The sequence below is a fragment of the Trachurus japonicus genome, chromosome 8 (genome assembly GCF_045865225.1).
Source record: "Trachurus japonicus isolate A0001 chromosome 8, Traja_1.0".
Lineage (NCBI taxonomy): Eukaryota > Metazoa > Chordata > Actinopteri > Carangiformes > Carangidae > Trachurus > Trachurus japonicus.
Genome location: NC_140914.1, coordinates 27,126,509 through 27,147,070, shown reverse-complemented (window position 1 = coordinate 27,147,070; position 20,562 = coordinate 27,126,509). Strand labels below are relative to the sequence as shown.

The 20,562-nt window shown below is 42.2% G+C and overlaps 1 protein-coding gene and 1 long non-coding RNA gene across 2 annotated transcripts; one reads left to right on the top strand and one right to left on the bottom strand.

Annotated features, from left to right (window-relative positions):
• The first annotated feature begins 599 nt into the window (after positions 1 to 599).
• Positions 600 to 17,627, top strand: LOC146983466 (scavenger receptor cysteine-rich type 1 protein M130-like). The gene is made up of 7 exons (XM_085785547.1): positions 600 to 642; positions 738 to 773; positions 860 to 1,174; positions 3,067 to 3,381; positions 9,333 to 9,653; positions 17,051 to 17,185; positions 17,291 to 17,627. Exons 1-7 carry the CDS (start codon positions 600 to 602, stop codon positions 17,536 to 17,538), a joined length of 1,413 nt encoding a protein of 470 aa, XP_085641673.1. The 3' UTR covers positions 17,539 to 17,627.
• On the bottom strand, positions 6,814 to 7,347 carry LOC146983467 (uncharacterized). Its single transcript, XR_015036361.1, has 3 exons — positions 7,269 to 7,347; positions 7,100 to 7,180; positions 6,814 to 7,011 (listed from the first exon to the last, which is right to left on the bottom strand). It is a non-coding gene; the product is annotated as an uncharacterized LOC146983467 (long non-coding RNA).
• Positions 17,628 to 20,562: the final 2,935 nt, after the last annotated feature.

The following is a 20,562-nucleotide window of genomic DNA, read 5'->3' as shown; positions in this document are numbered from 1 at the left end:
TGTAAGCCCACGAGGGCTGGGCACCTGTGGTTTATGACACTTTGAAAATAAAAACTAACTAACGAGGCTATTCTAAGTTGTTTAACATATCTCAATGTAAATAGCTGAAAATAAAAGCCGAAATCCTGATCTCGTCTCATATTCATCTTTTGATGTCAAACCAAGATGTTTTTACTTTACTTCTGGAGGGAACTGTGGCTGGAGTGTTCACTACCTCAAGTTCAAGTACAGTTAAAAAATAAGGTAAAGCTGTTGACGCCGAGAAGTATTTCCTGTGATCTTGGAGTGGCTGTGTGGCTAGCCCTTGTTTTTGTTTTTTTTATTTCTTGTTTAGAAAGCTTTAGTGAATAACTCGTGAAATAAAGTCCAATAAATAGTTATAGTCTACAAAACCTTATATGGCTAAAATAGAGTAGCCTAAAAGAACAGTAATTTCTTATAAAAGTATATACTCAGAAGAAAAAAAAGAGACATAAAAGTGAAAGAGAGAAGTGTTCCAGGAAATGAGAAGTGTGTCTGCATGTTGTTTGTAGCTCAGTTTTCTGTCCTCCTTGTTTCCTCAGTAATGAATGATGCACAGCAGCTTTTTCCTCTGAACCATGTCGAGCAGACTGCAGAGAAGCCTACGCTTTTTGGTGATTGGTAAGACATATCAATCATTCAATTAAGTTCAGTTAATTTAAATGGAAATGAAACCATGCACATGTACTGATCAAGGCCATTTTTTTCTTGTGTAGTCTCTTTTCTGTTGGTTTCATCTGCACCAGCTGGAGGTCAGTCTATTCTATTGTGACATGTGTCAAATCTTTGTGGTTTTGAGCAAAATATTAAATGATAGGTGATGTCTTGTGCCTGATAGGTGCTCAGATCAGACTGGCTGGATCTGGATCTACTCGCTGCTCTGGAAGAGTTGAAATCTATCACAACAACACCTGGGGAACAGTCTGTGATGACGACTGGGACTTAAAAGATGCCATGGTGGTGTGCAGAGAGTTGGGCTGTGGTAAAGCACAGACTGCCCCTCATGGAGCCAGTTTTGGTGAAGGAACTGGGCAAATCTGGCTTGATGATGTGGAGTGTTCAGGAAGTGAAGAGTTTCTAAGTGAGTGTCACCACAGAGGATTTGGGATACACAACTGTGGACATGGTGAGGACGCTGGTGTCGTCTGTTCAGGTGAGAGAAATATTGACTCACTTACTGTTATAGGAATCATGATGTCAAAGTGAATCTGTTAGAAATCCAGTTCTGTAAGTTAGCATCAGTGCAACAGATTGTGGCAGGGGACAGGAAACACAATGAGGAAGCTTGAGTGTGACCTTCTGTAGATTACAAGCAGTGGCCTGTTTCAAATAAATGTAAAGCTTGATGATGCCTGTTTTTAGATTTGATGATCAAGAAACAAATGTTAAAGAGCTACAGAAAACTGAACCCACCTGATCAGTATCAGTGCTGACACTGACCTGATGAAGCTGGTCAGGTGTTGGACATGACATAACTGATCCACATTTAAAGTAACATTGCGGAGTTTTTCGGCCTTAAAATAATGTTTCCAGACTCACTGCAATGGTAGAAAAATGGTTAATAGGATGAATGGTGCTGCCGCCGCAGCCTGAGCGGGGTCGCGTCGGCTGAAACTGCACTATGTAACTTCCCCCCTCCTCCCCCCTCCCCTCTGCGTCGAGGGAGAGACGTGGTGGGTAAAAGCAAAACTTACGGTTCCCCTCTGGTCGTCGCCGCCGCCGCCACCGCTGCCGCCGCCGCCGCCGCCCCCCCTCCCCCTCCCCCGACCACCCGCCACACAGTCTCCTTGCAAACGTGGGAAATACTGTTGTTTATTAATGGGAATAAACGCTGGATGCGCTCGCTGATAAGTTTCGTTTTCGTTAACTTTCGTTTTTCCCACCAGATGGTGGAAGCACTGAGCTGAAACTCCGCAATGTTGCTTTAATATCATTTCTTTGTCAGTGTCAAACAAAGTTTTGTGTTTCCTCTGTAATTTATATTCATTCAGTCACAAATGACAACCAATTTGTACACTTGTGTTTGGTTTTTACTTTTTATATGACTGAAATAATTTGCAAACACAAACATGAATCATATTTGACATAAGTGACATCAAATGCTATTTTTGAGGAAGTTATTAAAGTTTAGTTTGTTATGTCTTGTGCCTGATAGGTGCTCAGGTCAGATTGACTGGATCTGGATCTACTCGGTGCTCTGGAAGAGTTGAAATCTATCACAACAACACCTGGGGAACAGTCTGTGATGACGGCTGGGACTTAAAAGATGCCATGGTGGTGTGCAGAGAGTTGGGCTGTGGTAAAGCACAGACTGCCCCTCATGGAGCCAGTTTTGGTGAAGGAACTGGGCAAATCTGGCTTGATGATGTGGAGTGTTCAGGAAGTGAAGAGTTTCTAAGTGAGTGTCACCACAGAGGATTTGGGATACACAACTGTGGACATGGTGAGGACGCTGGTGTCGTCTGTTCAGGTGAGAGAAATATTGACTCACTTACTGTTATAGGAATCATGATGTCAAAGTGAATCTGTTAGAAATCCAGTTAATGCATATCTGTAAGTTAGCATCAGTGCAACAGATTGTGGCAGGGGACAGGAAACACAATGAGGAAGCTTGAGTGTGACCTTCTGTAGATTACAAGCAGTGGCCTGTTTCAAATAAATGTAAAGCTTGGTATGATGCCTGTTTTTAGATTTGATGATCAAGAAACAAATGTTAAAGAGCTACAGAAAACTGAACCCACCTGATCAGTATCAGTGCTGACACTGACCTGATGATGCTGGTCAGGTGTTGGACATGACATAACTGATCCACATTACATATCATTACTTTGTCAGTGTTAAACAAAGTTTTGTGTTTCCTCTGTAATTTATATTCATTCAGTCACAAATGACAACCAATTTGTACACTTGTGTTTGTTTTTTACTTTTTATATGACTGAAATAATTTGCAAACACAAACATGAATCATATTTGACATAAGTGACATCAAATGCTATTTTTGAGGAAGTTATTAAAGTTTAGTTTGTTATGTCTTGTGCCTGATAGGTGCTCAGGTCAGATTGACTGGATCTGGATCTACTCAGTGCTCCGGAAGAGTTGAAATCTATCACAACAACACCTGGGGAACAGTCTGTGATGACGACTGGGACTTAAATGATACCATGGTGGTGTGCAGAGAGTTGGGCTGTGGTACAGCACTGAATGCAACTCAATCAGCCCATTTTGGACAAGGAACTGGGCAAATCTGGCTTGATGATGTGGCCTGTACAGGAAGTGAAATGTCTCTGAGTGAGTGTCAGCACAGAGGATTTGGGATACATAACTGTACACATGGTGAGGACGCTGGTGTCATCTGTTCAGGTGAGATTGAAACAGGTAACTTTTGACCCACTAGCTGGATTTACATGGAGCCAAATAATCGGAAAAAGAATTGGTCTAGATGTCCAAACCGAATAACAATGTCCCTTTTTTTTTCTTAAGTATATTTTTTGGGCTTTTTATTGCCTTTAATTGATAGCACAGTTGAGAGAGAGAGACAGGAAATGGGGAGGCAGAGAGGGGGAATGCCATGCAGGAAAGGGCTGCCCGATGCGGGATTCAAACTGGGGCCACCTGCAGTGAGGACTATAGCCTCAACATGGGGTGGCAGCTCTACCAAGTGAGCTAAACGCCACCCCAACAATTTCCCAATTTAACACCTCAGTCAGAATAAACAGGCCCAAACCAAATGGAATTTCATTCAGTTTTAGAGGGGTGGAATATTCCTTCTCCCAAACCAGTCAAAAGTACAATTATACAACAAGTAGTTCCGACCAAGCAATCTGATTGGTCAATAAGACATTTAGAACGTGCTCAAATCAGCATTACAGCACGGCTGACTCATCACTGAAAATATTACTTCGCCATGTCATGTTGTTTATACATCTCCATGGCAACATGGATTTTTCCCCCTTTTATTTTCAGAAACGTCATTTATTACTCGTGAAAATAAATCACAAACTACATTGACCTCCTGTAGGTTGTTCCTGTCAGCTGCCAAAGTCACATTTATAGAACAATTATTTTATTTTATTTTTTGTTAATATATTGTAAACTTCCCCGTTACAGCCGAGAGGATTGTCTCCCTCCCATGTGTGTAACGTTACAAAGTCGGAGAGTTGTGATCGCGGTGAATATGTTTTTTAAAATATGTCCTGGAGCTGAATATTTCATTGGATAAAACGGAGGTGATTACCTGTATGTTTCTCTCTCTCCCTCCTTTCTCGCTTGCGCCTTTTGGGCTTTTAAATAATCTGGAGTAATCGTTTGGCTTTCTCTATCAGCTGTGTCGGCGACACGGCGCTATAACTTCATTTACATGCAGAGTTTGCGGTTGTAGAAGCTACATCTGTGAAAGGAAAAAAACGGCATCTTTGTTATAACTTGGGCGAGTTTGTGCAGTATTGATTTAGTTGGGGAAAGTCCGAGACCGCGTTAAAACATGAACGTCAGCTCAGAGTTCACTCATCTGGGACTAGAAAATCATTTCTGTTGCTAGGTCGTTACTAAGGTTCGGACTATTTGCTGTAGAGGTGAACTAGGTACCATTACACATAGGAGTCTACTGACGTGACTGATTGTGTTTCAGTTATTAGTCAGACCCCATTTATTTCCATGGAAACGGGAAGCACACTCGCAAAAAACTTTAAATTTTGAGAGCAAGATGTCCATCAACATGAATATTTATTTAATTATACGCTTTATTTTGTTGGTAATTGTTGTATAATCGCAATATTACCCTCGAGGGTGTGCTTTACGTCATTTGACGGTGATGCGGTCAGGACCGAGGCGCTTACCCTCTCGGGTAACATTGCTTAATTATATCATGGTAACAATGAAACAGAATGTTGTCTGGTTTGCGTTCTGTCTGTGCTCAATGTAAACGCATAGTTTCCTAACTTGCAAAAGCTTGAATAAAAGTGTCAAAACAATGAAAATGACTGTACTAAACGGACGATAGATCTCCACCTTTGTTCAGTCATGTGATGTTTTGATCAATCTGTGCTTGAGCTCTCATCAAAACCCGATCCAGACATGAGGTGGCTCAACTCACTAGCATTAAAGCAGAAGTAAGCAGAATTGTTGTGTTAATATAAGTCTGGGTGCGTGTGTGTGTGCTCGCTGTGACTCTCGAGCTGTGTCCCAATTCAGGGGCTGCAGCCTGAACTGGGACACAGCTTCTGTCTCGGATGCTGTGTTAGCTAACGTTACGTTAGCTCGCTGTCATACCCTGTCCTGAGGCAGCTGATGTGTGGCCAAAACCTGACACCTTGCGTTTCATTCAACCAAACTGTAGTAACGCGCCACTTCACATTCTCAGTAACGGCAACGGCGTTGCAACGATGGGAAAAGTCCGTATTGACCCGAATGACGACCCCCCTTTTTCAAGACCTGTCTTTGGAAAAATACCTTTTTCAGACAAAATCAAAGAAAAAATTTATCTTTTTAAAATCATGTTTTCAGTATCTGTGAAATAACGTTCTGGTAGATTGTAGCCATAGTGCGAAATACGGGGGGGTTTGGGGGGGTCGGACCCCCCCGATTAACCCCTTGAGACCCCCTGAAAGACTCAAAAGCAAAATCTGGGGGGGGTCTCAATCTTGTCAAAAAAATAAATAATATAATATAATACAATAATTTTATTGTGGTCAATTAAATGTGTTTAAGATCACCAGGTCCAGTATTCATAATTCAAAACATTTATTCGTTTAACATTAAGCTGAACCATGTCACCTGCGCATTATGCAAATTAGCCATGTGCGCCAGCCCAGCGCAGGAGTCAAGCCCACTCGCTATCAGAACAGAGGATCCCGTTCCTCTCCACCCTCTGCCGAAGAAAGTGAAGTTGAGGCCGAGTGCTCTGAAGACGTAGCTGCTAGCACTGGTGATTGGCCGCTTTTCTTTTTCTTTCTTTTTTTTTTTTTTTACGCCTAAGCAGGTGGGGTAATGGAAATACCGCAACCCTTGGCTTGACATTAAGGCAGGAAAATAACTTAAGGTAAGAGGCTAGCCTGCTTCAGCATACTATGGCCTGAACCCCCAGTGGTGTTGTTTGGCCAGGCGCCTGTTGTGAGCTATTTGTCTGTGCTTTTTCAATTTTCATGATGGCCCGTTATACGAATGTGATTTGTGGATGTGTTCAATGCTGTGTTTAAACGTATTTGCTAGATGGATGGTTAGATAAGGTTACATGATCGGTCATAGTTGCAGGCTGAGGATCTCGTCGTGCACATAATTGCACGTCCAGATTTATACAGTTGGTTGTTATTCGAGTGCACGAGTTTGGTGTCTTTCATTCATTTTAATTGTTGTATTTTATTTATTGTCTATTCGTTTATTGCCCTGATCACGCGCCAGTCTCCTATACCTGGCATTTATTCATTGTTCAAGTGTGCCAGTGTGGTGCCAATTATTGTCTTTTATTTATTTGAATTATCGTCTATTTATCTTCAATTACTTTCTGCATTGTAATGCACAACTTTGCCTCTCCTTTTTAGGCTATAGGCTAATTTTCTTGGCTTATTGTAATGTTATAGTCCTACTTTATAAAAAGAAAAAAAAATAACGGTATTGCGCAACAATCGCGAGTTAGGGACCCCCCCGAATATTGATGGGTATTTCGCACACTGATTGTAGCGCCCACTGATCTCTCTGAATGTGTGTAGGTGTGTGTCCATCTCTCTTGCGCTCTGCTTACACAAAAAGGCACACGCATCAATTGCGGTGTTTTATTTTTGTAGCCCGGGAATTAGAAGCACACAGGACACACTTACTGGGGTTCTTGTAGCCTTCTTATTTATTTCACATCAGTTGCAAAAAGGCTTATTTGACTGAATTTCTAAACTCAAAGTCATTCGTTCTCATCTGAGACTTTAGAGAGAACCGAAACCAAAAGCATAAAAAGAAACAAAATAGCATAGGGGACAAAATACGGCAGTGGGCTATGAAGGTCTACAGAAACAACAAAATACACACGTCATTAAAATCATGACACAGTCACATTAACTCGAAAATTCAAAATATTACCACAGTCACTTACACGCCACGCAGCGTGGAACACGGGAGCTGGAGCTTCCTGAAGCTAGTCGTTAGCCCCGGTCGACGGCTGGCATGCTACCCTCTGAAATAAATCACCAATATCTCTAAATGAGACTATATTGTCACATTCTGTTACGGCGTCTCTTACAATGTGTGCGTATTTTACCTACCAATTGAACAGAACAACAGTCTCCTCTGTTCGGCGAGACATTTCAGGCACTTGTGGCTCACATTCAGCAGAAAAGACAACAATAACCCACAATGCACCTGGCGGCTAAACCAAAATGCGCCCAACTGAACCCAAAGCAGCTCAATGCTGCCATCTTGTGACCACTTGTTTAACTCATTTACATTTTGTTTACATTTACATCTGAAATATGACATTTAAAAGAAAGAACAAAAGAAAACAAAAACACATTATAGTACATTGGAATACATTCACCCTTAAGTGGAAAATTACACTTATGATTAATTTACCACCCGGCTACATTTTGAAAATTGTTTTGATTTTGAAAGTTGAGCGGATTCTCTCGTGTTTCTTTGTTTGACCTGCCCGGCTTGACGCCATCGCTCGCAGCTCGCGCACAAAATAGACCAGACACCGAAACGATCACTGCAGGGCGTCTGGTGTGAACGACACAATCGTTTAACATGAGCCCCGAAAGGAAACTGGCTCAGCTTCTCGGCGCTTCGCAGCTATTCGGCGCCTCCGCGTCCGGTGTGTCCGGTGTGTCCCTGTCCCCGGCGACAACGCGGCCGTAGCCGCTGTGATATGACGACCCCGCCCCCGGAGGAACTGTGAAGGAGTCAGCTGTGATTAAAATGACCTAAACCGAGTCGAGTTGAGCTGTCACTGTGTGGCAGCGCTCTGCTGTGTGGCGAAGGGGCAACACACACACTTGGCGCACACACGCGCGACCATCCTCTCAGATGCAGCTGCATCTCTCCAGGTCACTGGTGTGTGTGTGAGTGTGAGAGGAAGAAAAGCCCTGACTTGCTTGGACAGACGTTGTTTGATGTCACCCGCTGATTTGCATATATAAATATCGTCTTATATTCGGGTCAATACGGTAATTAGATTACTCGTTACTGACAAAAATAATGCCGTTAGTAACACCGTTACACTCTAACGCCGTAATTAGCTACTGATACTGATCACGTCACATGTGAACTCTTGAAATCTTCATTCGGAGTGCTTTGAATCAGAATGAAAAAACTCTGCATGTAAACCTGGCTACTGAAACATGGTTAGGCCTATCCGTCTTTAAAAAAAAATAGGGCTGCTCTTCTTTTTTCAATAGAAATGTATGATTCTACCACATGTTGTTTTCCTTGTCTGTTTTGACTTTTTCTGCTTCAAACACTCAAACTTTCTTCGAGTTTATATTTGTAAACTGATTTGTTCAGTTCGGTAACAAAACAGACAGACAGATTGTGCCACTGTGATGCAACTAGCTTTGCAGTCTCATAAGGACAAACCTAAATTAGAACCCAATAAATAAAGACAGGAGTACTGTAAACTATACATCTTTGACAGCTGCCTATTTGAAATGGCTCATCCTTTTTGTCATTCTGCCCAGGACAGTTACTCAGGAGGATATTTTACAACTACATGCTCACTGAGCTCAAAAACCAAAGTACATCAATGTCTCTTGTTGTGTCTTAACCTGTTTATTGTGTTATTTCTTCAGGGAGTTTCCCAAAGCCAAGTATCATTACTCCTGCTGGTGAGGTCACATGGGGTCAGGAAGTCAGCATCACTTGTTCCACTTCTGCTGAGCTTGTAGGTGGAACATTTATTCTGACAAAGTCTTCAGGCTCATTCAGAAAGACCCAAACGTCAAGCACCAACTCTGCTGCATTCACTATCTCCAATGTGGATTTTGACAATGAGGGATTCTACCAGTGTCAACATGAGAGAAACGTGTTTGGTCAAACTTTCAGCTCCAAGCAATCTGATGAAGCCAGAATCACTGTTGCTGGTAAGAAAATCAGTTACATTTCCTGTGTTGTAAAAAGCAAATAAATCAGTGTCATACATAATAAAATAAGAAAACATAAAAGAGCAGAGATTCTGTGAATGAAAGTGATATTTTTAAAACTTACCAAACTAATTGTAATCAGTAGGTGATGCAATGAAATGCCATCCTAGCCATTCGTGATTTTTCCTTTGCATTGAAAAATGTATTGTTTGCAATATACCTATATCTGTCTTTTATTTTCATTTTTCACAGTGCCCCTGCAGCAGCCCAACATCTCCGTGACATCTCCTGATGGAGGGCTGGTCTGGAGTCCTGAAGCTGCACAGGTCACAAAGGGTTACAGCTTCATCATCACCTGCATTTCCTCCTACTATCCTGGTGGTGTTTTCTCTCTCATCTTCTCTGGTTCCAACACCACTGTCACCAAGCCTGCAGCCAACCACTCAGCCTCCTTTGACTTCCCTGCAGCTGAGTATGAACACCAGGCCAACTTCAGCTGTGTGTATGAAGTCACACTGTCCTCAAGGACATTCCGATCTACAGATACAACACCAATAAGCATTGTTATCAAGTGTAAGTAGAATTTAAGATAATGATTTTAACATTATTTGACAATGGCACTGTTTGCTTGTGTTCCTGATGCAGCATGTGTACTCATATCAGACAGGGGTTTCAGTTATTCTTTTTAACTTTCTATTTTACCATAATTTTCTTCAACAAGTTAGAGAAAAAATAGCACCAGGACCATGTGGGAGTGGGCAGAAACAGAAACAAACTCCTTTTTGTGTTTTTTTTTTACCAAATTAGTTTAAGCATGTCACTCTGTGTTTCAATGAAAGGCCATGAAAGCACATTCAAGTGTCAAAAGCAGAAGCACATACATAAAATGGCTCTCGTGACTTTCAAAGGTAAAGGTACTTTATTTGTCACATATACAGCTAGTACAGTGAAATTCTTTCTCTGCATTTAACCCATCCCTGAGGAGCAGTGGGCAGCCGCGGTGCAGCGCCCGGGGACCAACTCCAGATTATGAGCCAGTGCCTTCATATTAGTAGATAATGGGTTCTATGCACAGCTCCACTACTTCCTTAACTTAATGCTGCTCCTTTGTTTCCTGCCTTACATTATTGGACAAACTGATTAATCCAGGTATGTGAATAGTCACAGTGGTCAGACACACCTGGATTAATCAGTTTGTTTGTCAATTTTTCAAATGTAACTCCAATGCAGATCCATGTTTAGTTTCTGCTTTGGTCAAGATGTGTTTGAGAGCCATAGCGATCTGTGACCACGTGTGTGTGTTCATCTCTCTCTCGCTCTACTACTGACGAATAGAAACGCACACACAAATAACATTGCATTTGTTAATCGCAGTGTTTTATTTTGAAATTTTTTTTATTATGAAAATAGACCGGATTCTCTTGTTGTTTATTTGTTTGACTTCCTGCCCGACTTGACATGATCTCTCACGGCTCACGCACAAAATAGACCAGACCCCGAAACGATCGCTGCAGGGCGTGAGCCGGCCGCAAACGTGTGCGTCACGTGCTGCTGGTGTGAACGACACAATCGGTTAACAACGGCGCCAAAAGGGAAATGGCTCCGCTCTCGGCGCTGCGTGGTGTACGGCGCTTCCACGGCAATCAAACAAGCTCCTCTCCTCACTTTTAAATGCGCTGCAGGCGAGGCGCGAGGGAGACAGTGACGCCAGACAGCCAAACTTTTTCCAGGAGGAAACTGATGTTTTGGTCAGGGAGGTCCAAGCTCCCAGTGGCTGAATATATGGTAACTAGGGCCGGGACTCGATTAAAAAAATTAATCGAATTAATTAGAGGCTTTGTAATTAATTAATCGCAATGAATCGCATTTTAATCGCATATAAATATTTGACCTGAGAACAGTGAGAAGCATTTTTTTTTTCACATGGATTTTAGTATACCATTGAATGACTGAATACATAAGCTTAAGCATTCAAGGTGGTACTTAACCAAGACCAACAGACTAGGGATGCAAATTATCGATTAATTCATTAATCGATATTTGATACATACAGATTAAATGGTCTTTCCTTCCAATACACTATGATGATTACTGTAGTATTTAACTAGGCTACTTAAATCACAGTAGCATAAACTGATTTGTTGAACTCAGCCTGATGTAAACATTAATAAAACTCAGTAACCAATCACACAGCAGCTCCATGTTGTCCCTGTGTGATGTTCAGGGACAGGTCAGGACAGTCTGAAGACAGAGCTCTGAGGGTGAAGTCCTGTCATAATGAGATGAGCTGCACCTGTGACAGTGACAGGTCATAGATATAGCGCTGCAGCTGAGCAATTAGCGCGATATAGCGCATTTAGCGTGCGCCCGTGTCTGTGTATCTATGTGCAGGCAGAGATCAGAGATGGTGTTTTAAGGCGAGACACTCCAGGTGAATAGGGTAAAAAACTTAACCAACAGCTATTGCCATGAAACTTTCTATGTTTATTACTTACATTGAGACAATTATTTTTTGTATTACATGTTTTCTTAAATATTATGCTTAAATATGGAAATGAGACATTATCTAATTAAATATGTGTGAATTTGTGTACATTTCCAGACCCGAAATCTGAAGATTGGATAAAGCCACTTTCAAAATTCTTGTTTTATTTTGTTGACATATTAAAGTCAAAAGTTTTTACAGAGGGGATTTTGGATATCTCTTTTTATCACTCTGTAAATGAGAAAATACAGTCACCAGCCCTAAAAAAATCAAATTTTGCCCTGTTTTAATTAAATTAAATTGTTGTATAAATCAGGTTGTGAATGATATATCAACAATCCCCTCTGTAAAAACCTTCAGAATATAGGCAGGAATACAACTGGAAGGTTTGGTGTCTGTAAGTGCTGCTGAACTGGAGATTTCGGGTCCAGAGTATAAGAAAAAGCTCATTTTGAGAAAACGGCCTTTAAAGATTCTATTGCAAAAATTCCACAAATTGGCTCTATGCACAGCTCTACTTCCTGAACTTAAGGCAGCTCCTTTATTTCCTGTCTTACATTATTGGACAAACTGATTAATCCAGTTCTGTCAGGACCACTATGTCAAAATAATATTTATTTACTTGCACAGTTTAATTTGGCGGTATGGTACTGTTCTGGGACCCCCTGCTCTTCCACGCGCTTGCGTGGAAAGCCTGAGGCAGGAAGAGCACCTTCCTGCCCTTCACGAGCCATCATGAACGGCATAAGCAGGGAGCGCAGCAGCAAAGAAAACCCAGACAGAGCAGAGCAACCAACAAGATATAATGACAGGAGGAGCTGGGGCGGAGGTGGGTTGCAAAAAAGCCGGCAGAGGAAGCAGCAGCAGCAAGGGAGGTGACGTCGGGCTACAGCAGTTTAAACAGCGCGCCCTGAATGCAGTTCCCCAATAGGGGAGTCAGCTGAGCCATCAGCTGACCTGCACAGGTGAAGACAGTTACGCTGTGCTGATTAGAGCTTGACGTCATGGCCTGCCAGAACTAACGCTATACGCTTAATTTCTGTCAGGACCACTATGTCAAAATAATATTTATTTACTTGCACAGTTTAATTTGGCGGTATGGTACTGTTCTGGGACCCCCTGCTCTTCCACGCGCTTGCGTGGAAAGCCTGAGGCAGGAAGAGCACCTTCCTGCCCTTCACGAGCCATCATGAACGGCATAAGCAGGGAGCGCAGCAGCAAAGAAAACCCCCAAAACAACCACACCGGCAAATCCTGGAACCGCTGCTAAGAGATGCCAGGAGGCTATCTAGAATGGAATTAATTTTTGCCTATAAAATTTAATAGGGAATAAGCCACACGCTACCTCTTAACAATAATAATTTTTACAATAATAATACCCATTATTAATAATAATAACAATAATAATATTAAATCAATTATTTACAATGAAAGGCTCATAGCTTTTTGTGCATCTAGAATGCTCTATTGACAGGCGCAGTAAGGCAAGGCAATTTTATTTGTATAGCCCGTTTTTACAAACAGTTTGTCTCAAAGGCTTTACATGGCATCGTAACAACATCCTCTGTCCTTAGACCCTCACATCGACTGAGGAAAAACTCCATGGAAAACCCTTTTAACAGGGAAAAATCGGAGAAACCTCAGGGTGAGCAACAGAGGAGGGATCCCTCACCCAGGACGGACAGACGTGCAATAGATGTTGTTACAGACAAGAAAACAGGGAGCAAAGAAAACCCCCCAAAACGACCACGCCGGCAAATCCCTGACCCTCTAGCAACAAGAGATGTCAGGAGGCTATTTAAGTTGGAAACAAATGTAGCTCATTTAAAAGGAAATAGACGAACCCCCCAAAACCCGCAAAAGGAGCTGCGTCAGTGAATAATTCAATGCCAAATATGATTCTGTATTATCGCTATGGAGGTTGAAACCCAGCGCAAATTAAGAATAAAGCAAACCGTTCCTTGTGTGACGCTCCGACCGCTTGGCAGCATCGCTGGCAAACAGAAACTCCACAGCCCCGGAATCGGCCGTCGCCGGTCAATGGAACAGCTGTGTGTGACGCCGCCCCCACCTGCCAGGTGAGAGCCCCGACGGAGAGAAGGAGCCCCCCTCCCCCGTCGTCGCAGACGGCGTCCTCCGTTCCAGAGCTTCGCTGAAGCCCCATGACACGACACCGCGCCAGCCGCCGCGGGTCCGCATCGTGGACGGGGGCGACGACATCGGGAGCAGCAGGGCGAGCACGAACACAACCAGCGATCCTTCCCTCATGCGGGAGCCCGTCTTGCAAAAAAGCCGGCAGAGGAAGCAGCAGCAGCAAGGGAGGTGACGTCGGGCTACAGCAGTTTAAACAGCGCGCCCTGAATGCAGTTCCCCAATAGGGGAGTCAGCTGAGCCATCAGCTGACCTGCACAGGTGAAGACAGTTACGCTGTGCTGATTAGAGCTTGACGTCATGGCCTGCCAGAACTAACGCTATACGCTTAATGTGTGTCTGACCATTGTGACTACTCAGACACACCTGGATTAAAGCAGAAGTAAGTGATATATTTGTGTTAATATAAGTCTTAAATAGTTGTATCTTCCGACAGCAATCACTTCTATAGAGTGTTTGGACCGAATCACGGGTCTGTCAGTCACTCTGCTCTTCTCTGAGCCCAGGAGAAAACATTTATCGTATCCTACAGTTTTTATCCAATGAGGAGAGAGAACGTCATGCAGGGCTGTGTGTGCAGCCAAGGAACGCCGTGAATGTGGCGACGTAGCGACGAGGACTGTTATGGTGCGTTCAAGGAAACTCGTATTTTTCCGACCGTAAAGTCGTACCAGTTCGATCTGGTACGAGTTCACCGGTCGGAAGTTACGAGTGGCCGTTATAGTGACTTTCACCGGTAAAACAGGTCGGAAAAACACGAGTGGGTTGCCTGGAACGCTACAAAGTCGTAAGTTGTGACTTGAAGCTGTAATTTACGATTTCAAAAGCCTGCCTGGAACGCAGCATTAGCCAAAACGACCGGACCACTTACTTCTGCTTTAATCAGTTTGTCAGAAAATAAAAGAGCTGCCTTGAATTTAGAAAGTAGTGGAGCTGTGTATAGAGCCCATACAGGAAACAAGGGTGTCTGGCCACTGTGAGTTCCAGGTGTGGGCCAGTAGGTCAGAGAAAATAAAATAATAAAAACAAACAAATAAGAAAAACACTTTACTGTAGGTGTAGTTGGGCTCATCTGTAATATGACAACCAATGTTTTCAGTTTCTCTAATAGTGTCTGGCTAATCATCTCTGGCCCATGTCAGTGTCACATCCGTTTCACCTCTGTCACTGAGAAGTAAACTACTGCAGAACACGTGATTCTGAGGATCGATGTTAATTTTAAGCCCTTTACCAGCGCAATTGGGACATATTAAATCTCCGATCAGTCCATTCAGACGTCATGTGTAAAAAAAATTAAATTAAAAAAAGCCACCGTTGTGTATCGCGCTGGACTCCAACGGCATCCAAACACTCGTTTTTTACGGATGACAGCTTCCGCGATGACGCACTTTGTAAAGGGATCTTATCGCTCGGTGAGTTTCTGTGCTGTATCTTTTGTTGTCTAGCAAGTGAGAGTTGCTGTTTTATTTTATGTGAGGATTTAAATCGATTTCCTTTCACAGCGATACCTGAGACAGGAGTCTGAACAGACGCGGCTCAGTAGCCGCGATAGAATGCTCAGTTCTGGTGAATTTAGGAGAAATCTACAGGCGACACCAGTCAAAGTGAAGTAAAATTAACACCCATAATGTGTATTTTAGACCATTTCTTTGTATTAGTCTGAAAGAAGACATGTTATGGAAGCAAAATAGCCCAAAATCTCAAAATTGATAAGTGCATGAAAAAACTATGTTTTTGCCTGCTGTGTCTCGCCTTAAAGCAGAAGTAAGCGATCCGGTCGTTTTCGCTAATGCTGCGTTCCAGGCAGGCTTTTGAAATCGTAAATTACAGCTTCAAGTCACAACTTACGACTTTGTAGCGTTCCAGGCAACCCACTCGTGTTTTTCCGGCCTGTTTTACCTGTGAAAGTCACTATAACGGCCACTCCGACCCGTGAACTCGTACCAGATCAAACTGATACAACTTCACAGTACGGAAAAACACGAGTCTACGAGTTTCCTTGAACGCACCATAACAGTCCTCGTCCCTACGTCGCCACATTCACGGCGTCCCTTGGCTGCACACACAGCCCTGCATGCCGTTCTCTCTCCTCATTGGATAAAAACTGTAGGATACGATAAATGTTTTCTCCTGGGCTCAGAGAAGAGCAGAGTGACTGACAGACCCGTGTTTCAGTCCAAACACTCTATGTAAGTGATTGCTGTCGGAAGATATAACTATTTAAGATTTATATTAACACAAATATATCACTTACTTCTGCTTTAAATAACCATGCTAGCGTTTCACCAGCTCTCATCTCTGCCAGTCAACCTCTCAAACTGCCGCCTCTCTCGCGTGCGGGCGCACCGCACGTAGACACACGTGAGAATTTTTTTTTTTTTAATTAAAAAAATATTCAAATTTTTTTTTAATAAGTGCGATTAAAATGCGTACATTTTTTTTTACGCGTTAATTTTTGTGTAATTAATTAATCGTAATTAACGCGTTAAAGTCCCGGCCCTAATGGTAACAGCAACATATCTCCACAGACTGATGAAGCGGAGGAGGTTATGTAAGGGATAATGCCCGACGAGGTGTCCATTATCAGAAGTTAATGGACGAAGCGGAGGCGTCACGCCTCCGCTTCGTCCATTAATCTCTGATAATCGGACACCTCGAAGGGCATTATCCCGCTTATACCATGGTCACTTACGAGATAAATACATATTAAATCAATTACTTGTAATTTAATGTTGTTTTTACCGTTAAAATCATACGTCTTTAAGCGGCTGAGCCGAGCGGACTATTTAATAAACTCGTCGGCGATAAAAGAGAAAAAAAGAGGGACCCGCTGTGACCGCAGCATAACGTTACAGCCAGTGACTCTGCCACAGCCTGGTAGTTGATCAGTGAAGGGAGGTGAGGTGACGGCTTAAATGTTACGGTGACACAAAGTTTTTCAGAGGTCCAGTGCTTCTTACCGCTGGTGTGTTTACAGACTCCAGTGCCGTGATGCGCTGAAAAAAAGTTGTTATGGTCCGAGTGTCCGTTGCCGTGGTTACCAACAAGCGTTTGAGCCAGCGCAGTAATATTTAGAACGTAATCAGGCAATTTTACCGGGACATCTTTATGGGTGTCCATTATCACTTGACACCCAGCAGCCAATCAGAATCGAGGATTCACCCAGACCATGGTGTAATAACCAGATATGCCCTGATATATGAAGAACCGCTCTTGATTATTTATAGATTATTCTGAAAGGGGAAGTCTAAAAACTGTACACTCAACAGAACATGGCATTTGGAGACAATTAGTCATGTCTTCCGGGATTAACTCTTTAATGCTTCTCTCCTAGTGCCTTTGATGCTGCTGGCCTCCTTATTAAGTGCTGGGATGGTGGTGCTGCTCTTACTCGTCTTGTTGGTGGTTTGTCTGGTGCGCAGGAAAAGAAAACAAGACAACAAGCCTGATGTTTTCATTTTCAGTCAAGGTTGGTGCTCACCAGGACACACACAGTTTACAACATTGAAATACACACTTTAATAAAAGTGCTTACATATGTATTCACATTTTCTTGTGATGCTTTGCATTTCAGTGGTTGAAAACAAATGTAATGATAATGATGATGATGATGATGATGACGACGGCAATGACTATGAGAATATTGATCAAGAGAACGATGACAAATATGACTACGATGATGTGGACGATGCCAAAATTTACATAAAGCCCATAGAGACATGTTTCAGTGCGGAGGACAACGGAAAAGATGATGAAGAAGAAACTAGTGATGATGAAGAAGAAACTAGTGATGATGAAGATGACTATGTAAATGTGATGTAAATGTCCATGGACATTATTGAAAAAGATGAGGACATATAAGAACTTTTAGATGTCTAGTAGTCAAGTGATGAATACAGACTAAGTATGGAGGCTGATCCACACCTAATAAAATCTTCAGTAGACGGGTGCGTAGATACGAGTAAACGAGGAAAAAAAGGATTTCCTAAACCGAAACCCTATTTTTTTCTTGTTTACTAGTAGTCAAGTGACACATTGATCACAGTTAATAGAGGGCTGCTTTTTGCCATTTTGGGACAGCTGCCAGTAAAACAGCTGGCTCAATTAAATATTGAATGATCCTATAAAAATTAATGCCTTACCTTTGATTATTCAATACTGCATCATATTAACAGATTACCATTTAAGTAGGCACAGTATACATTACATGATGTGATTAGTTTTGGTCCTTGAACCATGTCTTAAGTACTGTCTATTTTGTCCCCAGTCTTAAAATGTAGATCACACTGTAGTATCAAACATCTCATGCGTTTTTAGATTAATGTGTTCTAAAGTTCTATCATTAGTTTTCCTCTTAAAGCCCCCTGTAGACTTCCGGTTATGGTGAGGTGCTAGGTAGTCACGATTTTTTGAGCTCTGCTGCTAGCTTGTAATAAATCCTGCAAAACTAACCAGAACCTGACTTAAACTTCAGCAACACGAATATCAGAGCACTTGGACGCAAAAATGCCACGAAAGGACAAGAAAAAAGACAAACAAAAGCCTCAACAAGGAGACGAAAACTCCGAGGGAGTCCTTTTCTTTTTCTTTTTTCTTTTTTTTTCTCTTTTCTTTCATTGTCTTCTGTTTCAGTATGTTTCCTCTGATGGTGTTTTCTCAAATGCATTATCAATACAAACCTAATAACTCATGGCGAATAGTTTTAAATTAAAAATCACCTCATGGAACTGTAGAGGTTTGAATAAAATTGCAAAGATAAAGCAAGTAATGAGCAGGATAAAATTTTTACAATCAAAAATAATCTTTTTGCAAGAAACTCATCTGCTAAGTGGGGATACCTCTAAGATAAAAAAAAAAAGGTGGCAGGGTCAAGTGTTCTCTGCTCCTTATACTACTCATGCTAGAGGAGTCATGATATTAATCCATAAGTCAGTCCCCTTCCAAATTCATAATGTTATAGCGGATCCTGCTGGCAGATACATCATGGTCCAAGGTACTTTGTATATGAAAATATAAATCTGATAAATGTTTATGGACCAAACGAAGATGATCCCAAATTCTATAATAATTTATTTCTGACTATTTCAAATCTCTCTGGACACCAAGGCCCAATTCCGATTCTATTTTTCATCCCTACCCCTACCCCTAGCCCTACCCCTAGCCCTTAACCCTTGCCCTTGAAACGGAGCTACAAGGAGTAGGGTTGAAAGTCAACCCCTACGAATTGGGACACCACTTCAACAATCACATGCGTCATCAGTCGTCTCTGCTGGCTTTCATATAAGCAGACGTGACGAGCTTTTGCCACAAATCCTCTATTCAGAACCACGTTAACTTAATAAAATAAAATAAAATTTAATGAAGAATGATCGGTTCATTGTAAAACATTTATTTATTGATGTAAATGTGGTGATTTCTGTAGGCTATAGGCTACAGATCCCCCATTGCTGCTTCTGTGTCCAAAACACATGAAGCTTCACTTTTAATTCAAACAAATTAATGCGACAATTGTTACATTTCATCAATGAGACCAGCATTTATCTACTAAAAAGAATGTAACTACGCGGCGGTAAACCTTTAAAAACCTGCGGGTAAGTTAATTAGCGTCCATCTTTTCTACCGGGACGAGGTCGGGAGGTTGGCCGGCTGACAAGCTCTCCGGACTGGGTGGTGTCTCCGTGACGAGCCGCTGATCTGCTCCACAGGTGGAGGCTCCACCGTGGAGCTTCACTTCTCCGAAAAACATCGGAGCAAACGTCTAAACAGCCTCATTTGGATAAACCGACCGCACATTGGGGATCTAAACAGCTACTTTCTCGCATGAAAAAATATTAAAACTTAACAAAATGACGTAATAACAGTGCTACAGTGAGAAATAAATCAGCTGCCAGTTGCCGCAAGATGCATTCTGGGAAACTTGCCATAGCCCTCGGTCCGTAGTGTGCCCCTGAAAAATCTCCGTTTCGAGGGCGAGATAGCCCTACCACTTCCCCCTAACCCTCGTCTGAACCAGAATTGGGACACCCCTACCACTTCACGTGAACGCGCAAAACGAAGGGTTAGGGCCAAGGGCTAGGGCTAAGGGGAGAATCGGAATTCGGCCCAAATAGTTGCTGGAGACTTCAACTGCACACTAGAGCCGTCAATAGATAGATCTTCAGGCTTTGATAACACTCATACCAGGTCAGGGAAGATAATACATCATTTTATGAAAGAGTTAAATTTATTGGATATATGGAGATATGGAAAACCAGATGCGGTGGAGTACTCCTGCTATTCTAGCACCCATAAAACTCATTCACGAATAGATTTTTTCCTAGTCTCAGCACTACTTGTTTCCAAAATTAAAGAATGCCAATATAGCAGCATAGTTCTATCTGATCATGCAGCAGTATCTTTGATATATGAAGATGTCAAGCTTGTAAGAGACCCCCCTAAATGGTGCTTCCAACCAGAGTGGCTTATGGACCCTGTATTTGTAGATTTCATAGCGAAACAAATTGACCTGTATTTTGAATGTAACACTTCTGAAACTTCGGCTAGTATTAGGTGGGAGGCATTCAAAGCCTTCATTAGGGGTCAGATTATCCGTTTCACAAGTTCAAAAAAAAAGAGAGCACAACTTGAAATGAGGACGCTAGAAGAGAAAATTAAAAAACTTTAAACTGAACTCTATCAAAATAAGTCTAGCTCACCAGAAAAGCATGCAGAACTTCTGGCTCTCAGATCTCAGTATAATGAATTATCAGCTAACAAAGTAGCTGCCAACTTATTGAAACTCAAACAATCGTACTATGAACAAGGGGAAAAATCTGGGAAGATATTAGCATGGCGCATTAAACAACA

Coding starts and splice junctions, on each gene's coding strand:
- LOC146983466 (XM_085785547.1), top strand. CDS start 600: ATGTCGAGCAGACTGCAGAGAAGCCTACGCTTTTTGGTGATTG. Junction 643..737: donor CCTACGCTTTTTGGTGATTG/GTAAGACATATC, acceptor TTTCTTGTGTAG/TCTCTTTTCTGTTGGTTTCA. Junction 3,382..9,332: donor CGCTGGTGTCATCTGTTCAG/GTGAGATTGAAA, acceptor CATTTTTCACAG/TGCCCCTGCAGCAGCCCAAC.